Source organism: Podarcis raffonei, chromosome 2 (assembly GCF_027172205.1).
Source record: "Podarcis raffonei isolate rPodRaf1 chromosome 2, rPodRaf1.pri, whole genome shotgun sequence".
Classification (NCBI taxonomy): Eukaryota; Metazoa; Chordata; class Lepidosauria; order Squamata; family Lacertidae; genus Podarcis; species Podarcis raffonei.
The window spans coordinates 69,775,705-69,798,173 of record NC_070603.1 but is presented as its reverse complement, the minus strand read 5'-3'; the positions used below and the strand labels follow the sequence as shown (position 1 = coordinate 69,798,173).

The following is a 22,469-nucleotide window of genomic DNA, read 5'->3' as shown; positions in this document are numbered from 1 at the left end:
GCTACGCTAGAGGTCTTGGCTACAGCAATCCATGCTGGCAACTGGAAGGCTACCATGTGGCTTCCTTAGGGCAGGGTTGATTTTTAGAACAGAAAAACCACTTGTGCCTGTTGAGAGCACGGAGAATTCAACTAATTTTCCAGAACAGGCCTGGATCACGGGCGCAGCCAGGTTTTTTTTGGGGGGGGGAGGACTTTTGTTAGGAGGGGCCAGAACCAACGTGACTGGTCAGTTAGTTAAGCATTTCTATTGTTTACTTGATGGGGGGCAGCTGCCCCTCCCCGCTCTGCCTTGGCTACACCCATGGGCCTGGTGTCAGCGCCATCAGATGCATGCTGAAGCCCATGGATCGGCAGAGGGGAAACCACCAGAGGGGCCAAGGATAAGCCTTGGCTAGCATGCAAAAGGCAGTGGTGCTCTTTCCTCCTCTGCTGCTGTGGGAGGCCCTCCCCACTGGGAAATGGAAGACCGTCTCAGGTACAGTGGTACCTCGGGTTACATACGCTTCAGGTTACAGACTCCGCTAACCCAGAAATAGTACCTCGGGTTAAGAAATTTGCTTCAGGATGAGAACAGAAATCGTGCTCTGGCGGCGTGGCGGCAGCTGGAGGCCCCATTAGCTAAAATGGTGCTTCAGGTTAAGAACAGGTTAAGAACGGACCTCCGTAACGAATTAAGTATGTAACCAGAGGTACCACTGTATGCAGGACCCCTCAGGGCAATTCTTGAGTGGGAAGGGGGCCTCCAGAGGAAGAAGAGCATGGCTCACATGACCCTTTCGGCCCCACCGACATCATCTTCTCCCCCAAAGATGGTCATTGCTGGACAAGCTCAAGCAGGGGAAGCCAGCCTTTCTGCCCCAAGGAATGCATGGGACAGTGGTTGGTGGGTCAGGGGCCAGCATGCACCTGGTGAGAAAGGCAAGGGCTCCCCCCAACACTCTTTCATTGCCTCTGCTAAGAAGCCAGCAGCCTCTGGCCCTCCCTCAGCTACTACCTAATGGCAACCCTTCAATCAGGTGGCTGTCCTAGCTGGGAGTCGGTGGTATTCTAGTGGATGCACTAGACCAGTGTCTGGCGTCAGGGATGGTCTGGACCTGTGGTGGCTCTCTGACTGTGCAATGCTCTCTCCAGAGATATGTGTCTGGTGCCATCACCATCCGCCTTTAGGCGCGAGGTGAAGATGTTCACCCAATAATTTTGTGCTGAACTGATGTCCATCTTTTAGTTGAGTGGAGCAGGATGTGTCCTTTTAGTTTTGCTGTAAGATGAGCACTTTTAGTGAATAATTTTTAAAACAAATCATTTTTTTTTTGTATTTGGTATTTTATCTTTTTTATTATTTGGTATTTTAAAGTTGGTATTCTAAGCTTTTTTTAAAGAAAATGTAAGTCTCTTCGAGATACATTTTTGGAGTAAATGACAAATGAATAAATAATGTTTTAAAACAATAATTGGACAATTGAACACTATGACCAAATGTGTAGGGAGAAGCTGCACTAAGGGCTTTCCTGCCTGCCTAACCCCCTAAAGGCTGAAATTGACTTTGTCCAGAACCAAAAAGAAGCCGCTTGGAATAGAAGCACTATGTGCTCCCACTTCTGATTTACTGGTTTAATACCAGCTTTCTCAGTGACATGGGTGGCACTGTGGTCTAAACCACTGAGCCTAGGGCTTGCCGATTGGAAGGTCGATGGTTCGAATCCCCACAATGGGGTGAGCTCCTGTTGTTCGGTCCCTGCTCCTGCCAACCTAGCAGTTCAAAATAATAATAATAAAAACTTTTATTTATATCCCGCCCTCCCCAGCCAAAGCCGGGCTCAGGGCGGCTAACAACAATCAAATAATCAAACAATCAAATAATCCAACATTTTAAAAACATTTCATTATAAAAATTGATTAAAATCAAATTGATGGCAACCGTTAAGCAAAATTCTGTGCAGGTTGCCAGAGGAGGGGGTCAGGCTGCGCCCTAACCAAAGGCCTGGTGGAACAACTCTGTCTTGCAGGCCCTGCGAAAAGATGTCAGGTCCCGCAGGGCCCTAGTCTCTTGTGACAGAGCATTCCACCAGACTGGAGCCGCAGCCGAGAAAGCCCTGGCTCTAGTTGAGGCCAGCCTAACCTCTCTGAGGCCTGAGACCTTCAGGATGTTTTTATTTGCAGACCGTAGGTTCCTCTGTGGGCCATACCAGGAGAGGCGGTCCCGTAGGTACGAGGGTCCTAGGCCGTACGTCAAAGTGCAAGTAGATAAATAGGTACCGCTCCGGTGGGAAGGTAAACAGCATTTCTGTGTGATGCTCTGGTTTCGCCACATGACGAACTGGCCACATGACCCGGAAGCTGTCTGCGGACAAACACCGGCTCTCTCGACCAGTAAAGCCAGATGAGCGTTGCAACCCCAGAGTCATTCGTAACTGAACTTAACGGTCAGGGGTCGTTTACCTTTTTACCTTTTTACCAGCTTTCTCTGGGGCAGGGCCAGTTACTCCTGAGGACAGTGCAACCATTTCTCTGGGCAACATCCTCTAGATATTCCCCCCTTAACCATCTGCCTCCTGACTTGAGGATGGTGGCAAATAAACAGTCCATCTTTAGATTAAGTCGCTGCAACATAAGGACCAGCCACTTAGGCACATCACTAAAATGTCTCAAGTATCACTCCAGCCAACCTCTCCCTCTTCTTGCCAACTCAGCTAATACATCCTCTTATTGTATGAAAGGGCAGAAAACTACTGCATCCGGGCTTAAGAGCATCCAGGGGTGATACAGCTTTCAACCATCCCTGCTCACTTGGGATGAAGATCTGCTGGCACTTGGAGGAAGCCCAAGTATTCTTCCAAGTCCAGCTCAACATGAACATAAAAGGAGAGTCTGCGTCTGCTGCTAGATCTCCAGGCAGCTCAGAGGGCTGGCAAACCCTCCTGCAAAGCCCAGCAGCAACTTCTCGCTTCCTTGACACAGGGCTCCGGATGAAAACTCCGGGCTTTGTACCAACACCATGACAGCCCATCGCAAGAGACCCGTGTGAAATACTGAGGACATAATGCTCTAGGAGGGCTGGAAAAGAAGCACCTTAAATGGGTGGAACTTGAAAGGAGCTCTGCCAAGGTGTTCCCCCTGGTGAAGTAGGAACAGAGTGAATCGTTTGCCCCTAGCAGTACAAATTCACTCTCAGCAACAAAAGATAAATTACTAAGAAAACCGCATGCTGCTATATATGGCTCCCATGTTATAAGGGACATTTATGTAGGAACTTGCTGTGGCCAGAGGCTTATGGTGCTATTGCTCCAGGCAGCTCCCGTGTTTTCATTTTTATATGGAAAGAATCCCAGGGACAGAGCCATACACAGGGGGAGAAGTGGAGGAATGTGTGCAACTTTAGGTGGAATGCAGAAGTCCCCCGAGGGATGGAGCAGCCAGATCATAAATTTGTCTGATCTTTCAAATGGGGGGAAATGACAGCTGGAGTCAATGTGCACCAAGATATACCTTCTCCCAACCTGTTCAGTTCACCCCACCAGGCAATTCTGACAGGCCTTGCCCAGCGGGCACAATGCCACCAACTTTATATATGGTGCCAATGTATCCTTTTCCCCGGGCGTCTTTGAGGAAAAGGCTTCCCAGGCATAAGGGAGTGGGAAGTCTCGAAATCAGGTCATTTCACTGTTCAGGGTGAAGGAGGTGTCTGGCCTGGCATGCAAATGGCTCCTCTTAAGGAGGATGAGAAGCCCAGTCCCCAACCTGCGGCCCTCTGGACATTTTGGACTACAGCTCCCATCATCCCCAGATTGGGACTGATAGGAGTTGGAGTCCAACAACACCCGGGGGCACCAGGTTGGAGAAGGCTGAACAATGCAAGGCTAGGGAAAGGCAAACTGCTATATTCAAATAGAAGGAGGATTTCCTCGTTTCCACACGTACACTGAAACTATTATTGTTTTAAAGCTGGTTCACCAATGTAACATTTCATTCCTTTTTCTTTTCTTTGCAAAATCCTGCATCTTTAATTTGCTTTTTAACATGGTAGTGTCATGACACAAAGAGCACGTCCAGAGATTAGGACACGTTTCAACAACCCCACAATCCCAAAATCTGAAATCACTGGGGATAAAAAGACAGAGGTCATTCCACAGCAGTTATATGGTCAGAAAGAGAGAACACAACACGTCAGGCTGGGCAGTACAGCTAATCCAGAAATGCTCTAGATTTCCATCTTCTGGCACAGTCAAATCCACTCCCTCCTTCCTTCCTGCCTTATTACACATGAGCAAGTCTAAAAACGACCACCCCTTGGCGCTGTGTGTGCATTTATCCAGGCTGGGCAGGAAGTTCGGGGCTCTGCAGTTCCCTGGCCCCAGAGGACAGCCAGTCTATTCCCAGCCAGCAAGCTTAGCTGGCCTCCTCCACCCCCATTGCCCACCCCACCAGTACAGAAAAAAATGAGGGTGGCTGGTCACTGTGGGAACAGGCATTTCTTCCCCACTTCCTGCCTGTGGCGGGGTTTCAATCCTGGAGCCAGCTTGCATCAAAAAGGGTCTGGTTTTCACCAAAGGGGGGAAGCAGTTTCCTTCCTTCAATCTCCACCCCTCTGGCCTTTCCTCTTCCCTCGATTTCAATGACCTTCACATTGGGGCGGCCCACACCTGCTTGCTGCTGCTCAGTTTTAGAAACCTGAGCCAACTCACTCCCAGCAAACATAACCAGCTCTGTTGCTGGGAACAAGAAGCCACAGACTCCCCCGCTCAGCAATCACAGAGCCACCAGCTCTCAAGCACAGAGAGCTGACAACTTACTTTTGCAAAACAGTTTCGTTCAAAGCAAGAGAAGAACAGACCTGGCTACTCTCAATCCGTGTTGCTTCAAAGTAGTTTGTGTTCTGCAGTCAACACTGCAAGCTGCCTTATTCCGAGTCAGGCCATTGGTCCATCTGGCTCAGTACTGTCTACACAGACTGGCAGCAGCTTTCAAGGGTTCCAATCCAGGCAGGAGTCTTTCCAAACCCAAACTGGAGGTGCTGGGGACTGAACCTGGTCCTGCCACCTTCTGCATGCAAAGGAGGAGCTCTATCATGGAGCTGCAGAGTGGTCAGGAAGGTCTTCTTCATGCCCCACCATGACTAACAAAAGCAGCAAAGATAATGCAATATTGCACGATTTGCATGGTTTTAGACCTATGGCCTTCCGAATTCCCATAAGCCACAGTCAACATGGCCAATGGTCAGGGATGATGGGAGCTGTAGACCAACAACATCTGGGCAGCTAGAGTCTCACCATCACCGATTTAGAATTCTGCTTTTTAAGTGAAGGATTTTACTCTGTTTGAGTACAGAATACACACAGCCCTGCTTCGCAGCAGCTATTATGGAAACCTGCATTTTCTTCTTCTTCGTACAGCTGTAATGAAATGAAATGCGAGTGTTCAGAATCTATCCTAGCAAACCGGGGCCTTTGGGAAAACGTCAAAATCCCAACGAAATTACAGCCTTGTACTCAGTTCCCTGGCAAGTTAGCACAAGTGCCTCTGAAGGTACAGCCAAGCTGCAGTACATGGGGGAGACACCCCTCTGGGCCCAGCCAATGGGCTTCCTTGGACAATGCTCACCTTGCTCCATCCCTCTTTTAACAGCGAGGAGTGTATTTTTATCCTGTTCTCCATCTGACCTCAGCAGCTCTGCTTGGTTTTCAGAACTCAGCCTTGGGACAGCTGAACCAGCCAGGCATCAATCACTGCACCTGCTCTTTTCTATCACCCATCATGGCCTCATCCTTCCACCATGGCAGGCACCTGAAATGTGTGCCCACTGCAATACCCTCCTCCCTGTCACTCCTCTCTAGGTGGCTCTTCAAAGGAACTTCCAAAAGTTAAAGACACAGGCACTTGGTACAGAAGGAGCAGGTCATTTCTGGCTGTAATGGACACAGCTAGGAACCTGAGCAAAGGACTTTCATTCTCCCCACACTGCTCTAGGCCTGACAGCTTGTCCTGTCCCAAATATGCAGGAATAAAAGCAAAATAATGTGGGCTCCTAAGGCTGTACATGAGCTGGAAGACCACTCTGACACATCGGTTTCCCAGTTGCATCACCACCCCAGATATTTCACCTACTTGCCAGTGTGTGACTCACAGAACATCTTTCTTGTATGCAGAAGTCACAAGTTCACAATGAGCTCAAGGAAGCCTGGCAGCACAGAGCAGTCACACAGCCCATGAACCGTTAATTCGGAGGCATTGAGCTAACGAGCCAGTAGCTTCCTTCCTAACGCAACTAGCCAACATTTATTTAATACCCACCCTGCAGCACTAAAGCTGGACACGTGTTAAGCTCTCTATTCCTGTTCCACAGATTCCTCCATTGCTTCGATCCAAGGGGGATGTTCCAGACCAGCCTTCCTGATTATTAGACCACAGCTCCCATCAGCCCCAGACAGCAAGGCCAAGTCAGGAATGATGGGAGCTGTGGTCCAGCAACTTCTGGAGGGGCACAGTTTCCCCACCCCAGCTCTGGGTGACCCATGCATGCAAATATGTTCTACATCCTGTTTATTAAGAGGTGCACTGTATGGTATGGGGAAGCCACTCCTGCAGATTACGCCACCAATTCGTTTAACATAGAACCCTGGACAGCAACTAGTTTTGCCAGAGGCCTGCATTGAGCAAGGGGTGCAGTGGGTCAAATGCCCAACCCAACCTCCCTACAGTGGCTTTCTGGCAAGTCCCACTGCTGCAGCTGTGCCTCATCTTCTACATCCCTCCTTTGCTTCGGGGTTCACAACTCAAGGGAACAGATTTGGCACAGAAGCCAAGTGTTGACAATCCTCGTCACACAGCCCAGGCAGTCTTCAGACAACTCTGGAGGAACAGTGAAGCCATTTTATCCCCTGCACCTTCTGAGATTACCAAGTTGCAAGGAATCTAATGTTTTAACAGGAACGAGCATAAAGGAGCTATGAGCTCACATAAGCTCACATTCTTCTAGGTATTCTGCTGTAAACATTTGATCTTCCATTTTTAGGGGATGAAATCAACTATTCTCTAGATTGTATTAAGAGTTTCCAAAACACTTATTTAGGTACTACCATTTATTTAGGTCCTTCTAAGAGTCAACCCTGCTGGCAGTTTTGAAGATGGCAGTCAGATTCAAGGTGTATTCAGGTCTACAAGGTCTGTTACTAATATTTGCACTGGGGGAGGCTCAGTCCCAATAAATACAGGATCTGTTTTCACCCTACTTCCTGTTTATTTTCCATGCAAGACCTTTCATCTCATGAGAGAGCAGCATTTGTATCAGACACCCAGACAGACATTTCACACTGCTGTGCTTCCTACCTATTACTCAACAGCCCCCCCTCCACCACCAGAGCTTTTCTCCTTGCCTCCCCCCCCCTATATATATCTCATATAGATTGCAACCATATGCTTCACTAGTTTTTATTTTTGGCCTAGCAAATTATTTTAGCAGAAGAGAAACCTTTCTACCCAATTCTCACTACTTTTACAAGCCCCTGCCTTCTTCTCTCACACCTGTCTGCTGACATCTGGCATGCAGCATCAAATCAGGAAGCACTTTTGCAAAAGTTTAGCATTTCTTATTAATGGGAATGCTAAATCCCACATCTCTCAACCAGGAAGAGAAAAGTGCATTGCACGGTAAAAAAATACTGCCGCTCCCCCCAAGGTCTGGGACAGTGGAGGACAAAAGCAGTGTTTGAAATTAGCCAGGTTATCAGGTGCACTTTGCACCTGGCTATTAGCGACTTTGCTTTTGAATTATGGTGCTGGAGGAGACTCTTGAGAGTCCCATGGACTGCAAGAAGATCAAACCTATCCATTCTTAAGGAAATCAGCCCTGAGTGCTCAGTGGAAGGACAGATCGTGAAGCTGAGGCTCCAATACTTTGGCCACCTCATGAGAAGAGAAGAATCCCTGGAAAAGAACCCGATGGAGGGCACAAGGAGAAGGGGACGACAGAGGACGAGATGGTTGGACAGTGTTCTCGAAGCTACCAGCATGAGTTTGACCAAACTGCGGGAGGCAGTGGAAGACAGAAGTGCCTGGCGTGCTCTGGTCCATGGGGTCACGAAGAGTCGGACACGACTAAACGACTAAACGACTAAACAACAACATCATTAGCGACTTGCAACCAAGTGAAGATGCCTGGGTGCCAGGATGATGCCTGACATCTCCACCACCTGGAGGTGCATACCTGGAGATCACTGGATCTGTACTGTTTTCACACGCTAATACCACATCCTGTAGAATTCTATCAGTTATATTTTATTTGTACAATCAGAATGAATTGCACGAACCAAAATGCTTTTTCTGTGCCACCTGAGCAGGAGCAGTGACCAATGTTATAGCTAATTGTTGTAGCTTATCTTCACTTACCCTACTGCCCTGCTCACAGTTGTGAAGAATATTCTTACGTTATGAATGGTCTGTGTCCCCATTAAGAAAAAAAGGTGGGAATAGGCCAGTATATATGTGGACTGTCCCAGGATAAAGGGACTTTTCTTCCTTAAGTTCTTAAAGTTATTAACCTAGCTGAAGGTTGTCATCTGATCTAGCAAAGACGTTTAACTGAAAAAATAAGACTTTAGCCACCTTGCCCCCAAAATGGCAAGAAGACATTCCATTTTGGCGACTGCAACCTTGGTTTAAGAAGCCATTTGGCACCTGGGCAAAAGAAAAATGAGGTTAAATATGACAGCCAGTGGTGGCTGGAACCTAAAATGCCATCACAACAGCCCAGAACAGCTAAGCTCCAGTTCACTTAGTGGGACAGGGAACATTGCACAACACTCCCTCTGAAGCTGCTACAGATGCCAGGAGCCTTGCCAAAGGAGGGCCTACAGCCAAACCACAGGAGTACCGGCTGACTGTAGCCACCTGTAGCTGCCTGAGCAGAAGCACAATGGCCTAACAAGTGAGACCCTGGCCATCCTTGGCTGTGATAGCCACAGCCAAACGCAGCAAGCCACCCTCCCCAAAGAGCACAGGAAGGAAAGTCTTTCTCAAGGCCTGGCCACAAAGGAGCTCTCATACTTCTTGCAAGAGGGATGGGCTGTGGCATGCTAGCACAGGGGAAAGGAGGGGAAGGGTGCTGCTGCTGCTGCTGCTGCTGCTGCTGCTGCTGCTGCTCTAGCCTCTGGTATGTTTGCGGGAGGCACTAGCTGGGGTCTCTCTGCAGAGAGGCTCTCCCCTGTCTAGGCAGGGGCTTTGCTAAGGATTGGCCACGAGCCAGGAGAAACTCTTTTTTTAAAAAAAAGGGAGAGAGTGAGGGAACAAAAACAGCGGAGGCTGCCTCAGCACAAAGCCCTCCAAGCAGGAAAGCAGAGCGTCCCCAGAGATGGGCTGGGAAGAATAGCTAGGAACAGAGCAGCAGAGAAAGTACAAACAAAACCTCCAGCACACAACTGATGGGGAAACCAATAAGGGGGGGCCGGGGGGGGGAGAGATGGTGGTGCAAAAGATGTGGACGACTATAATTGCATGTGGGTGGGGAAAGTGCCTGGCTGTGGAGCAATGGAGAGGGGGCTTTCTGGTGCCTTTCTCCAGCCCTCGGGGCTTCTCGTTTATAGAGAAACATTCCGCTTTGCCAAGCGGCTGCAAGCGTCAGCAACAGCAGCAGCGGCTGCACTCAGCATTCCAAGGCTTATAAGGCAAAAGGCAAACGGAGCAGGAGTTGCCTGCAAGCCGTCCAGCATGTGAGCACCCAAGCCAGTCCAGAAGGGAACTTTCAGGTCAGGAATGGCTCTCGTGGGCTGGCAGTCCAGGATGAGCAGGGGCTCCTTCGAACCCTTGGAACTTCAACCAGTTCCAAGAAGAATGGGGAGCATCAAGAGAGTCCTTATTATTACTTCCAAGCCGCAGGGTGTTGCCAATTTCAAACAACAGAAGTAGAATACTTAGTGCTTGCCTACGAGGTGCTCAAGTGCCGGAAGCACTCCACACACATCCTCAGTGCGACCCTGTAAGGTAGGCCCCTATATTGCAGGTGGGAAGCCAAGGCTCTAATCCAGCCGCAAGCCTTAAAACTGTTCTGTGTGTTTATGGATGTGATGAGATTCGAACCAGTGTCAACCAGAAAGTGGTCCAGCATGACCTTGAGCCTCATTGACAGCACAGGAAAAAGTAGGGCCTGCTTGGCCGTCCTCTGCCCTCCACTATCCAGGGCTAAAGGTCAGCTCTTGGTGTTCTGGCAGAAGGCATTTAGAAGATGAAACAAACACTGCTGGCATCCCCTGGTGCCTGGGCTAGGAGTGTGGGGTTGAATTTCATTTCTGCTCCAGCACAGAGTGGGTGGAGATCCCAAGAAGCCACCCAGAGGGGAGAGACTGTGTGCCTTATTTCTCATCCTAAAGAAGTCAGCCCCGCTTCACCCAAATAGGAGATTCATGAATATGCAAAAAAGAAGAAGGGGGAGCCTAAAGAAAGCATCATCTGGACAGAGAGGTTTGATTGATTAGGTACCAACAGAATCAGCTGCCAACTACAAGTCAAAGCCAGATTGCTGCCCCCTAGAAGCTGGCATTAAGATCGACTAAGTTACACGCCTTGGCATCACTCTTGGAACAGCCGGAATATCATATTCACATTACCACAAACCCCAAGTTAGCTCCACCCAGCCACAGGCAAGAGCCATTGCCACAGATCCAAAAATAGAGCGCAGGAGCCCCAAGGAGCCCAAGATCAAGTAACAGGCTGAATGCTGAGGACCTTCTCATTACATCATGAGAGCAAAGAAGGCTGGCAGCTCTGGGCGGGGTGGGTGTGGGGAGACCTTTTGCCTTTCCTTTCCTTTGTGATAAAGAGACCAGCACACAACAGAGATGTGAGAGTGCTTGAGCCTAGGAAATGAATGGAAGCAACGGAAGAAAACAACCATGGCTGACCAGCAAGGACTAGCATAGTTCCCTGAGAAAGAGCTTCTTCATGACTTACCCTGGAGATGGAGAGTGGCATGTTGAAGTCCTTGCCACCCTGCAGCCTGAAGCCCCATGGCGCCGGCCCATCCAGTAGCACCTTGTATGAGTCCATATCACTCATTTCTGGGGAGGAGAAGAGATTATTAGCTTTAAAAGTGATGCAGCAAGGGACAGGAGAGCTGGGAGAGGACAACTGAAGAACAGGAAACATCTGCCTCACACAGTAGAGCCTTGGCTGCCCCAAGTGAAGGCAAAGGGAAGTGCAAGCTCCTTCCCCGGAAGTTGGCACCAAGGCCTAAGCACTGCCCTTCATCCTACCCCAGCCCATCCCTGTCGCCTCCCCACAGCAATGCTCTTCAGCTTTTCCTTTAGGGACAAAGGAAGCGGCCTTATACCAAATTAGACCATTTGGCCCATCTAGCTCAGTATTGTTTACACCAGGTGTGGGGAACCTTTGGCTTTCCACACATTGTTGAACAGCAACTCCTCTCAGCCCCAGCAAGGGATGATGGGAGTTGTAATTCAGCAACATCCAGAGGGCCACATCTAGTCTACACTGACTGGAACCAGGTCTCCACTGGGTTTCAGATTCCCAGACCTACCTGGAGATGTCAGAGAATACGTTTCACTGTCTTTAGTCTAAACTCCCAAAGGCTGTCCTAGTGCATCAGGCAAGAATTGGCAGAGGCAGAAGCACCACACAAAGACACTGAGGAAGCATTTCCTTTCCAAGGACTCGGCCTACCAATACCACAGAAAAGTTTGTTTTCCTCGTTTTGACAATATATGTGAAACCAAGAACCTCTGTACGCAGGAATCACATATGAAATGCATATTCCGGGCAAATCCCACCTCGTCTTTGGGTGGGCTCGTTTTCAACTTGGTTAGCTCGAATCAATATAAGCATTTGCAGAGTTGTGTAAATGGACTTGCCACTAGAATGGCCATGTGAAACCTATTCACACAACCAGAGTCTAAATGGCTTCCCCACAAGCCAACCCAATTTAAGCCCTCACTCAAAAAACAGACATGAATTAGTTATCATCCCCCCATCCTCAAACAGAGGTCATTAGCACAATTTTAATCTGGACAAGACAGAGTCTGACCCCGCTCATATCAATCAGTAACAACTCATGAAGTGCCCGTAGGGTCTGCAAGTGCCATTTTTTAAAATAAATGCATTCCCTACAGCTGACATAGGAGATTCCAACTTGATAATATGAACATTCAAGAATGGGGGGGGGGGATCCAGGGATTAGGATGGAAAGACAGATTAATTGCTCTGTTCCTATGCCTTGTGTTTTAGGCAGCTGCTGGCTGATCAAGGCACCAAAAGAAAAGCCTTCAATTTGTTCCTAATTACTTAAGAGATGGCTTTTGTTAGGTGCAGCTATGACACTTTTGGCGTTTCCCAGTCAACGCACCCCTACTATATAGCAAAAGCAATCAAAAATTGCCTTCTGGCCACAAAATACTCCCTTCACCCTCCCCTCCCATTCTCCCCAGGCAGTTTGTTGTCTATATAAGGCATGCAAGACAGCACTGCCATATTCCAGTGGTTGCTCATCAGGACTGGGAGAGATGCAAATGAGTGCTGAAAACATAACTTCCTGGCTGGGTCTAAACAGAGGAAATCAGGACAATCCAGGAGGGGAAAGGAGAAAGGGAAGGGAGAGAGAAAAACAGAAACACAACCCAGGAAGACAGTGTTATTTTGGGCTGGGATCTAGGACACCCCTTCCCATCCAGTACAGAGGAAAGAGCTGCAGCAGGGCCTTCTCAGAGAGCTCCCTCTGCCAGACAGACAAAGGTGGAGCCCCTCACAGGCAGAGTACCAGCTTGTACCATCCCTCCCTGCCAGGCTGGGACACTTCAGCTTGGAGAGATTTCAGCAGCAGCTTAATACCTTCTTCTCCATGGGAATGGCAAAGGAATGCGCTTGGCTAGGAAGAGGCAGGGAGCGTTGATTTCTCCCTCCTCCTCCTCCCAAGGCTGAGTCGGCAAAACATGCCTGGACGGAGCCTTGTGCCACAGGGCTGCAGGAACAGCCCCTCGGGCCTCTGCTCTCACAGTGAGCGCTCGCTCAGGAGTTGTTCTGCCTGCTTTGAAGTTTCCACACAGCATCTACAAACCCGTGGCAACCTCAGCCAAGCAGTTCCAGGGAGGACACAGCAAACAAGGCTTAGACGACATGCTGTGTGGCCTGTAAGCCTGAGTCCCAGGGTCCCAATGCAATCCTGCATGGCTCTCTATCCAGCCCTTGGGACTTTCCCCATCCCATGCCTCCCCCCATTGAAGCCACACACCCCGTTGGTCCTGCTCCACGCCCTCCTTGAGCTGCAACGCCTCTTGGCTGCCCAGGAGCAGGACGAAGAGATGGTGTGGGTGGGAATGCAGAAACCGCTCTGTCTTTCGCACGGCTGGAACAGAGCCCAGTGTAGAGAAACATCCATTGGGCTCTGCCCACTTTTGCCCACAGCCCTGCCCATCACTGGCATGTCCCCCTCCTCAGAAGGTGGCCCACGAGATTCCCGTTGGGCTGAAAAACAGTGAAATGAATGGGGCATCAAGAGCTAGCTGCTCTCAGGATAAGTAAATGAAGTTTGGAAAAAGCCAAGGCATGGTGAAAAAGAAACAGAAATCAAGCTGAATTCAGAAGATCACTAGTGAGCAGAATCAGGTTGTGTGCCACGCTGCTGCCTAGTTAATGCCCCCTACCCAGCTCAGGTCTAAGGGACCAGATTAGACTGCAAGGAGCCCATCTACCAGGATAAGAAGTCTATATGCACTGATAAAGCACTTCCTGGAAGTGCCTGACAGAAGGCAAGAATAACAGGGGAAGGGCAGGGCTGAGGTGCATTAAGTTGAAGAACCAAGAAAAGGAGACAACTGAACAGCCAGGGCGACAAGAATAAATAAATGCATTCTTGAAACGAAGACTACCCTGCAAAATAAAACGGCACAGCAAGAATATCTGCTGCGGTTGTTGTCGTTTTAAATCCAGATACATTTCTATACATTTGCCAGCACTAAATTAAAGTTTGCCAAATTCTCATTTTTAACAAGCAGCTGCCAATTCTCTTGCAGAATTAAAATACTAAAAGAACGCTTATCCACAAGGAAGCAAGTTTTAAAAGAAAAATACTGGTCCCAGGCACAAAAGGAATCAGAAGTACACTTCATCACACTGCTGAGAAACACTGAGCGGAAACTTTTTTCACTTTGCACAACAGCTCTTCCTGGACTTTGGGAAAGCAAATTCCACCCTAGGAGGCTGCCAGCACCTGGCAAACCTCATGATATTTGTCCTCACCCTCTCTGGATAACGTCACATGGGAATGGAGGATGCACCAGGCTCCATTTCTCCCCTTTTGCCCCTTGTGCGCATATCTCCAGATGATGACCAAGTTTATTTTTTGTTTTTGTGGATTCAGCTGGCAGCCCTCGAGGAAGGAAAGAGCTGGATGAGCAATAAATAGACCAGCAGGAAAATGCTGCACTCACTCTCTCCCCAACTCCTGGAAAAGTTCTTTTCCCTCAGTCCTCCTGCCACCACTTTTTTCTTTCACACAATGAAGAGGGTCATCAAATAAAAGCCTTGAGTGAAATAAAGTCAGGTGCCTGCCTCCTTTGCTTGTGTGAAGCTGCTGGGTCTTTACTCCATGATCCAAAGCAGGCAAGGATTTGTGATAAATATGACAGGTTATGTCTGCCCCCTTCATTATTAAACACATTTGCTCAAAATATATGCACAGAAGAAGTCTGGAGGTTAATAGCAAACTCTCACAGAATTTCTAGGTGGTCCTGATAGCAGCCCTGCAGGATCAGGCCAAGGCCAGCATCCTCTTTCTAACAGCAGCCAGCCAAATATACTTGGAAGCCCAAAAAGCATGAAAAATCTGCCCCTCCCAGTGAACATTTCTATTGTGGAATGCTTTCCACAAATCTTCACAAACAAGGCCACCAAGCTCAAGGGCCAACTGCACCTCATGTGGGTTTTTTGAAGCTGCGCTTAATAACACAGAAAAAAAAGTTTATCAGGAACACGACCCATAATTTTAAGAAAGCCTATGAAAGTCACTGAAGAAACAGCCATACTTGTGCCATCTCGACACTGACCGCCGCAGGCGCAATGCTTGTTCACAGCCCTTCTGGAATTCAGACCTCCTGGACATGCTGCAATATTAAGTTACAGCTCAGAGGCACTTTTAGATGAACGACGAGAATAGACGTCCAGAAGAAGAGCGGGGAGCCAGGAGGGACGTGTGCCGGCGCATGCATGCCCAGGTTCAGACCCTTGACGGCGAGGAGCCCCGGGAGAGACTCACTCCTGCGACGGGAGCCTCCAGCACCAGCCCCTTCCCTCGGCTCAAGAGGGGATCCCTACCAGCCATCACACCCACGAAACGGGACGTCCCTGCTCCGAGCCGCCGCAGGAAACCGAGGGTGACGGTTACATCCTGGTGCCATGAGCAACACGCTAGTCTCGCTGAGACACCGCTAACGCACGGCTAGGGGGCACGCCCCAGCCCCACGGCAAGAGGACGTCCCTATGGAAAAAAGAACGGGGGGGGCACCCAGGAGACTTCCTAAAGTACACACTCCTGCGCCACGGGGAGCCGGGGAGAGAGAGAGAAGCGCGTGGGAAAACACAGAAAGGGAAAGTACGAAGGGGGGGCGAGTGAAGAGAGGCACAAACTCTCGTTCACATCTGACCTAAAGCATGACTGGGATGGAGAAGGGGGTGGGGGGATATGTGGGGAAAGAGGCACTCCTGTCACCCCGAGGCCCTTCTCTGCCCACACGAGTCCCCAGAAAAGCCACATCACTTTCCCTTTCCTCACCCACCACCAACTCCAACCAGGGACGGGATGCAATACCTGCAAGGTCCCCGCGCGCGACCTCCTCAGAGAAGGGCGGAGCTACTGAGCAGCCTCCGCCGCCCCGTCTCAGCCGCAGCGCCGCCGGCACCCACGGAGCCCTTATATATCTCTCTCCCGCGGGGCTCCGCCTGCTCAGCAGTTCAAGCGCAAGCCCCGCCCCCTGCTGCCCCCCCCCCGCCTCACCATTCAACAAGCGCGCCGCCTGCTAGGTAGAAGCGCATGCGCGCCGTCGGGGGCGCTTGCTCGGCGTAAGAGCGCCCCCTATTGGAGGTGTGCGGCGCCCGCGTCCCCTGGCTGGAGGAGAAAGGGCGGAGCGCGGCGCCGAAATCGCCGCGCCCTCCGCGGATGTTGCGCCCAGGAGGGCGGCGTCTCCTTGCGCAGCTGCCGCCCAAGCCCCGCCAAATAGGATTGGTACAGCCCCGTCCTTCCTTCTGGAAATCCTAGTTTCGCCTCTGAAAGATCTCCTCGCTGTTGCTTGTGAGGTGGGAGGTGCTTGTGGGTCACTCGCAGCATTCTGCACATGCTCAGGAACTGAAGAGGCGCTTTATTAATCGGGTGAGGGCATTCCCTGCGGCAGCCCCTAAACTGTGGAATTCCCAGCCCCCACCTTCACCATCGTCATGGTTATTATTTTTACTGCAGCTGCTTCACACAGCCAAGATGCTTGAAAGCTAGTGGCAGGGCCAGCACCAGGCATAGGTGAACTCGGCCCTCCATATGTTTTGGGAGTACAACTCCCATCATCCCTAGCTAACAGGACCAGTGGTCAGGGATGATGGGAATTGTAGTCCCAAAACATATGGAGGGTCGAGTTTGCCTATGCCTGGTGTACACACAATTTCTCTTTGGAAAAAAGAGAAATGAGTTTTTGTACCTAGTGCAAGTGGATAAATAGGTACCGCTCCAGAGGGAAGGTAAACGGCGTTTCCGTACGCTGCTCTGGTTCGCCAGAAGCGGCTTAGTCATGCTGGCCACATGACCCGGAAGCTGTAGGCTGGCTTCCTCGGCCAATAAAGCGAGATGAGCGCCACAATCCCAGAGTCGGTCACGACTGGACCTAATGGTTAGGGGTCCCTTTACCTTTACTTTTAGGGGAAGAACAGAGAAAAGCTCCTGTCCAAAACATGGCGAAGGAATCTGAAATGCTTTTTTGCAGGGTGCCCAAACTTTTCCATGGTACAGTATGCAGGAATGTGTTTTGTGCAACTGCAACACAACACAGGTATTAACAGACACTGCCAGTGTCTCACTACAGTCATACCTCATTTTACGTTTGCTTCAGGTTGCATTTTTTCAGGTTGCATCCCATGGCGACCCGAAAGTACCGGAAAGGGTTACTTCTGGGTTTTGCCGCTTGTGCATGTGCAGACATGCAAAATGATGTCACACGCATGCGCAGAAGTGGCATATCGCGACCAGTGCGTGCGCAGACACAGGTTGCATTCTTTTCAGGTTGCGAATGGGCCTCCAGAACAGATCACATTCGCAACCAGAGGTACCACTGTAGTTCAATATAGCAGGCCAAGCACAACTATGGAGGCAGGATGAACAACAGAACCTGCAAAGGATGCATAAATTCCCCTTTTAACATTGGTACCATGGGGGAGAAGAGCAATCCTTTCCCCAATGAAAATAAGGCTTCTAACCGTCAAGCAGACATGAAGCTCCTTTTACTGAGCTAGAAAGGTCAGTGGGCTCAGTCCACATGTGACTCTCCAAGATGTGACTCTCATGGGGAGCCTTTCCCATTTCTGCTACCCAAGGCCCTTTTAACGTAGAGAGATCTCACATTTGAACCTGCATGTAAATGCAGTACATACAGAGTGCCATTGAGTTATGGCCCCTCTCTGGAGCTCAGCTTTCTTCAGTGACCGTAGTTCTTCATGGGTGACCACTGTGTTCCTATGCCAAAATGTAGGACACCCACAAGCCGGATGTCACACGCTGACCACAGCTAGTCCAAAGTCTATTGGACCATAAATCCACGGTCAATAGCTCTGATGACAGCAAGTCCTTTCGTTTTACTTTCAAATTTGCAGAGCTTTCCCCAGGTGAAGCCAGCCCCTGAAAGCACTCTGTAAAAACAAAGGACCAGGAGCACAGGAAGTTCCTGTTCCAGAATGTGCACAGGCAACAGAACTGACATCATGCTATGTATGTATAGGCAGTGGCATCCAGAATGGGCAACAAGAAGACAAAAAAAGTCAGATATTGGAGCTAAGGAAAGTGGCAGGAAAGTATGGGATAAAAAGTGCTTGGCATAAGGCCATGTAGCCTATTTGGAAAAAACAAAACTAAAGATGGAGATGGGGGGAAGCATTCTGATCATGCAAAATTGCTGCCACATGTTTTGAATATTGTTGTTTGTTGGCACACAAGGCTGTAAATAAAACATCACTATACAGAATGCAGGGAGCCCCAGTTCTGTGTGGGGAACAAGAACGCAAGCTCATACCATCTGAAATCCCTCAGAGGACATCTCACAAGCGTTGTGTGACTTGCCTCTCTAGGATGCCTATTAAAACCCAGCACAGAGCCAGGGGAAGCCGCTGAACCAAAGCAAAATAGCAGCTGAATAAGGCAACTTCTCAGCCCCCTCTCCCTCTCTGGAAATCTCCAGTCACTTTCTCTTCTATTTAAGGCAGAATTCAGTGATTCATACTCAGCGCATGTTAGAAGCGGGCTGACAAATCTCAAAACGGCAGATTCTGTAAGTCATGATACTTAACGTTTTAACCTGGAAAGAAGCCAGTTCTTTCCCAGTGAGGTCTCCGAAGTACTCATTACTTAGCACTGTCACTGTTAAAAGGTGCTGGGATCAGGAGGGCTCCCTGGTCTTTATGCATCAGCTATGATTTCTACACACAGGATAAAGGATCAAGGCGGAGGAGGTTGAAAGCAATGTTTAGCTTTGCTGCTTCAGCGAGAGGAGGCTGCCAAGTTTCTCTCTGCGGGAGGTAAACAAATAGATTTATTTCATTTTTATCCCACTCCTCAGTGGTTCTTCGTTCCCTATTTGTCATCGCAACAGCTCTGTGGGGGTAGGACGGGGCGGAGAGAGCGGATCAGGGTTAACCAGTGAGAATAATAGCCAACTGGGGATTTGATCCCACGTCTCCTTGCTCTTAATCTACTGCTCTGACCACTGACCACAGTGCTCTTTCAATAAAACACCTAGTAGTTTCCTTTAAGCCACTTTAATCCCACATACTCTTAAATTATTGTGCCATCAAAAGCAGAAACATGGTGGGAGTGGGGGAGGAACAAACTGGTGGATGAGAGCAGAGCAAAACAAAACAAGAAGGGTTAAGCTGTGTTCATTTTTAACCTGGTCTTGGTCTTTTTCCTTTAAAGAACAAAGATTTAGGGATGTAATCTGAAATGAATGCAAATAGTTCAGTACCTAGATTTATTTGGTTTTCTTTCAACATAGGTCGGGGGTCAGCCAGCAGGGGCAGAGCGTGTATGGGCTTTTTCAGGTAGGAGTGGAATTTAGAGCTCCCTCTTTTGAACTTTCAATTGCTGGCAATTATGCACATGGAGGATTTGTCAAGAAGTTATTGGTTTTGCAGTAGCAGGAAAACTGGGCCAATGGTCAGCTGACAACTGTACCGAGTACAGTTCCTACAGATACCCCTACAATTGCAGTCCTGGTCATGGAAACCACACATGTCCCCCCAAGTGATATGTAAAAATTTTCAGAGACACCGTTGATGGTGCTCTAATTGGAGAACAGCCTTTACCAAAGGTGTCGTGGACTTTGAAGACACTCGAACTCAGGACAAAAGGGAGAAACGTGCTAAGAGGAAGGCACGTTTGGCAAACCCTCACCATGATCAACTCCTGCCTGGAAACCTATGTCCCCGCTGTGGAAGGACGTGTGGATCCAGAATTGGCCTCCACAGACACTTATGGACTCACTGTTAAGACCGTGTTCACGGAAGACAATCTTACTCTTCTACATGCGATTGCCAAAGACGACGATGACATGTTTCCCCAGAACACCATGCATTACCTGATCAAGGCAGCTCGCCTGGCCTCTGCTCATATGTCCAAGTCAGGAGCAGTTGCTTTGATTAATGAAACCACCCTAGACCTTTATTTCCATACTTTATTTCTATGATTCTATGATTACGAGAAAGTGACCTAAACACAGAGCAGAAGAAACCCTCTTTCTGCCCTCTACAGCACCCACTTAGGTGCTGGTCAGCAAACCCATTTTTAAAAAAGATGCTACTGGAAACCTGGATTTATTTACATCCTTGAAAAATGCTACCCCAAAATGCAAGCAGTTAATGGATGCCGCCTACTTTCCTTCTGCTTAAAGTCCAATTAAGTACCAGCAGAGGAATCTGATAATCTGACTCCCTCTGCTGGACATAAACTGGCACTGCAACAGCCATATGGCCCTGCCTTCATTTTACGCTTCAGAGCTACCCAAATGAAAACCATCCTGCTAATAAAACTTTCTCTCTCCCCGCCCTCCCTCCTGGCACCGCCAGTCTTGGATTGAACTGCTGCATCTGAGTTCAGAGAGCCTAAAGCAACTGGGATCCATTGCTACCTGCCCCCAAATCACACCAAAGTAATAGATATTTGTGACCCTCACCCTCCTACCTCACACAAATGCATTCATAAGGAGCTTGGCATTGTCTGATCTGTCTTGTGGTGGGTTCTTCAGGCAGAGCTTCCTCATGAACCACAGGGTTAGGCTACTGCGCTGGCAGAGCAGCGGCTGCCGCCATCCTTTTGATTGAGGCCTGGAGTTGTTTACAGCAAGCTGCCTGCTGCTTCTATTCAGAAGGCCCACATCTGGATTTGCTTAGCAAAGCAGAGCAGGAAGTGGCTCCGTTATTATCCTCAGATGGCGCCAAAGGGAAATCCCTCTTCCACTCTCTGCGTGTGCAACGCAGCCTCTTAACAACAGAGCTGCCTCGCTGTGAAAGAGACACACACACACTTCCCTCATCTCCTTATTGGAAAGCTGCTCTGCCATGGCTTGCATTTTAAGATTTGGCCCATGTTTCAGAATGCCACACTCCCCTCTCTTATTTTACATGAACTTTCCTTCAGATATTACTCACACGCACGGTCCTGTACAATCTCCTCCTCATATGTATTTGGGGCTGCATTCCACACAGAATGTGGTGACAGACCTAATGCTACCCTTTCCGGGTCGTGACCTTTGGAGCCCACTGATGACAACTTTTGCTCTTCTCAGGGCTGGCTCTACCATTAGGCAGAGTGAGACAACTGCCTCAGGCGGCAGGTGCTGAGGGCCTGCGAAGCAGACAGAAAGGGGTGTGCCACCATCTGATTTGCACCACAGCCTCTAAGCTCATCTGCTGCCCTCTGGTGTGTAGCTGGCTGCATACACACCATTTAAAGCACACACACACACACACACACACACACACACACACACACACACAAGATAATCCTGGGAACTGCAGTTTATTCCTTGTAGAGCTGCAATTCCCAGCACCTTTAACAAACTACAGTTCCCAGGATCCCTTTTAGGGCAGGGTGAGGCAATGTGCTTTAAATGTGTGGCATATACATAGTGAAAGAAAATGCCAGAACAGTTGTCTTCTGTACTGTTACATGCAATTTGGACTGGTGGGCCAGTGTGGGGGTTCTTGTTCCAGACAGCAAAACCTCTTGGGTTGGGCCCTGCCTCTTAAGTACTGCTGAATTCATACTCCGGGCAACTTAATGCCCAGAAACGCCAGAGAAATAAATGAAAAAGAGATTAGAAGGAAAAGGGAGGTTGGAATCTAGGTCTGTTGAGGGTCACCCCATTATTCCAACTCAGGAATTTACTCTTTACAATAGGAAATGGCCACTCCAAGACATAATTTAAAAGAAAACTCTCCTCACAATAGCACACGTTCCATTCACAACTGACTGGTCAGCAGAACATGAAAGCCACGCAGGGTCCACCTTTGTCTCCATGGGGCTGACATGGAGCAAGCTGGAGCTCAGTTACATGCAGAGGGCATATTGCCCTCTAGTGCAAGAATAGAGCAATTACTTGAAGCTCATCATACTATAGCATGCAAAAAAAAGGGGGGGGCGAAAAGAGGAACCTATGGCCTTTGATATGTTGTTGGACTACAACAACTTGCCATTGGCTATGCTTGGTGGGACTGATGGAGTCCAAGAGGGCTAAAGATTCCCCATCACTTCAATAAAAGGACGGTGCTAGGATACTAAATGGATAAGAACAGAGGAAGGTGCCTTAGAACAGAGGAAGGTGCCATTGGCTATCTAGAGAGCCTGATACCATAGCCTCCCAACGCGTCATGACGAAAATCTAGGGCACCATCTTCCAGAGCTGCACTACTGCATGAGTCATGTGACTCGTGCAAGATCACGGCCCCGAAAAAGCACTTTTTTCAGGGTGAGATTGTGACGCCCAAAATGGCTGCCATGCTCCCAGGTGGTGGGATGTCCCAGTTTTTTCAGGACAGTTGAGGGCTATGTGATACTGTGCTGACTGGCATGGGTTCTCCAAGATGTCACATGGATGCTTTTCCCAGCCCTGCATCCAGAGATCCCAGGGATTTAGCACTTGCCAAGCAAGAATGCCCTTCACCACCGAGTGAGGCTGGCCCTCATAACATCAGCAAAGTTCCCAGGGGGTTTCCATGAGAAGATCC

General features: G+C 49.2%; 1 protein-coding gene and 1 long non-coding RNA gene across 9 annotated transcripts in view; one reads left to right on the top strand and one right to left on the bottom strand.

Moving 5' to 3' along the window:
- PDLIM7 (PDZ and LIM domain 7) overlaps positions 1-15,920 on the bottom strand; it is a 41,443-nt gene extending 25,523 nt beyond the window's left edge. For 2 of the 7 annotated variants that reach the window (XM_053377249.1, XM_053377251.1), the window contains exons 1-2: positions 15,805-15,917; positions 10,941-11,047 (exon numbers count right to left, since the gene is read on the bottom strand). In XM_053377249.1, coding sequence (XP_053233224.1) covers positions 10,941-11,045 — 105 coding nt within the window. In that variant the 5' untranslated portion in view covers positions 11,046-11,047; positions 15,805-15,917. Of the gene's footprint in view, positions 1-10,940; positions 11,048-15,785 lie in introns of all 7 variants that reach the window. The other 5 variants (XM_053377254.1, XM_053377248.1, XM_053377247.1 and 2 more) reach the window with 5 other exon arrangements.
- LOC128408069 (uncharacterized) overlaps positions 1-18,182 on the top strand; it is a 43,051-nt gene extending 24,869 nt beyond the window's left edge. For both annotated transcript variants that reach the window (XR_008328963.1, XR_008328962.1), the window contains exon 3: positions 17,847-18,182. This is a non-coding gene — a long non-coding RNA (uncharacterized LOC128408069). The remainder of the gene's footprint in view (positions 1-17,846) is intronic.
- The last annotated feature ends 4,287 nt before the right edge of the window (positions 18,183-22,469 follow it).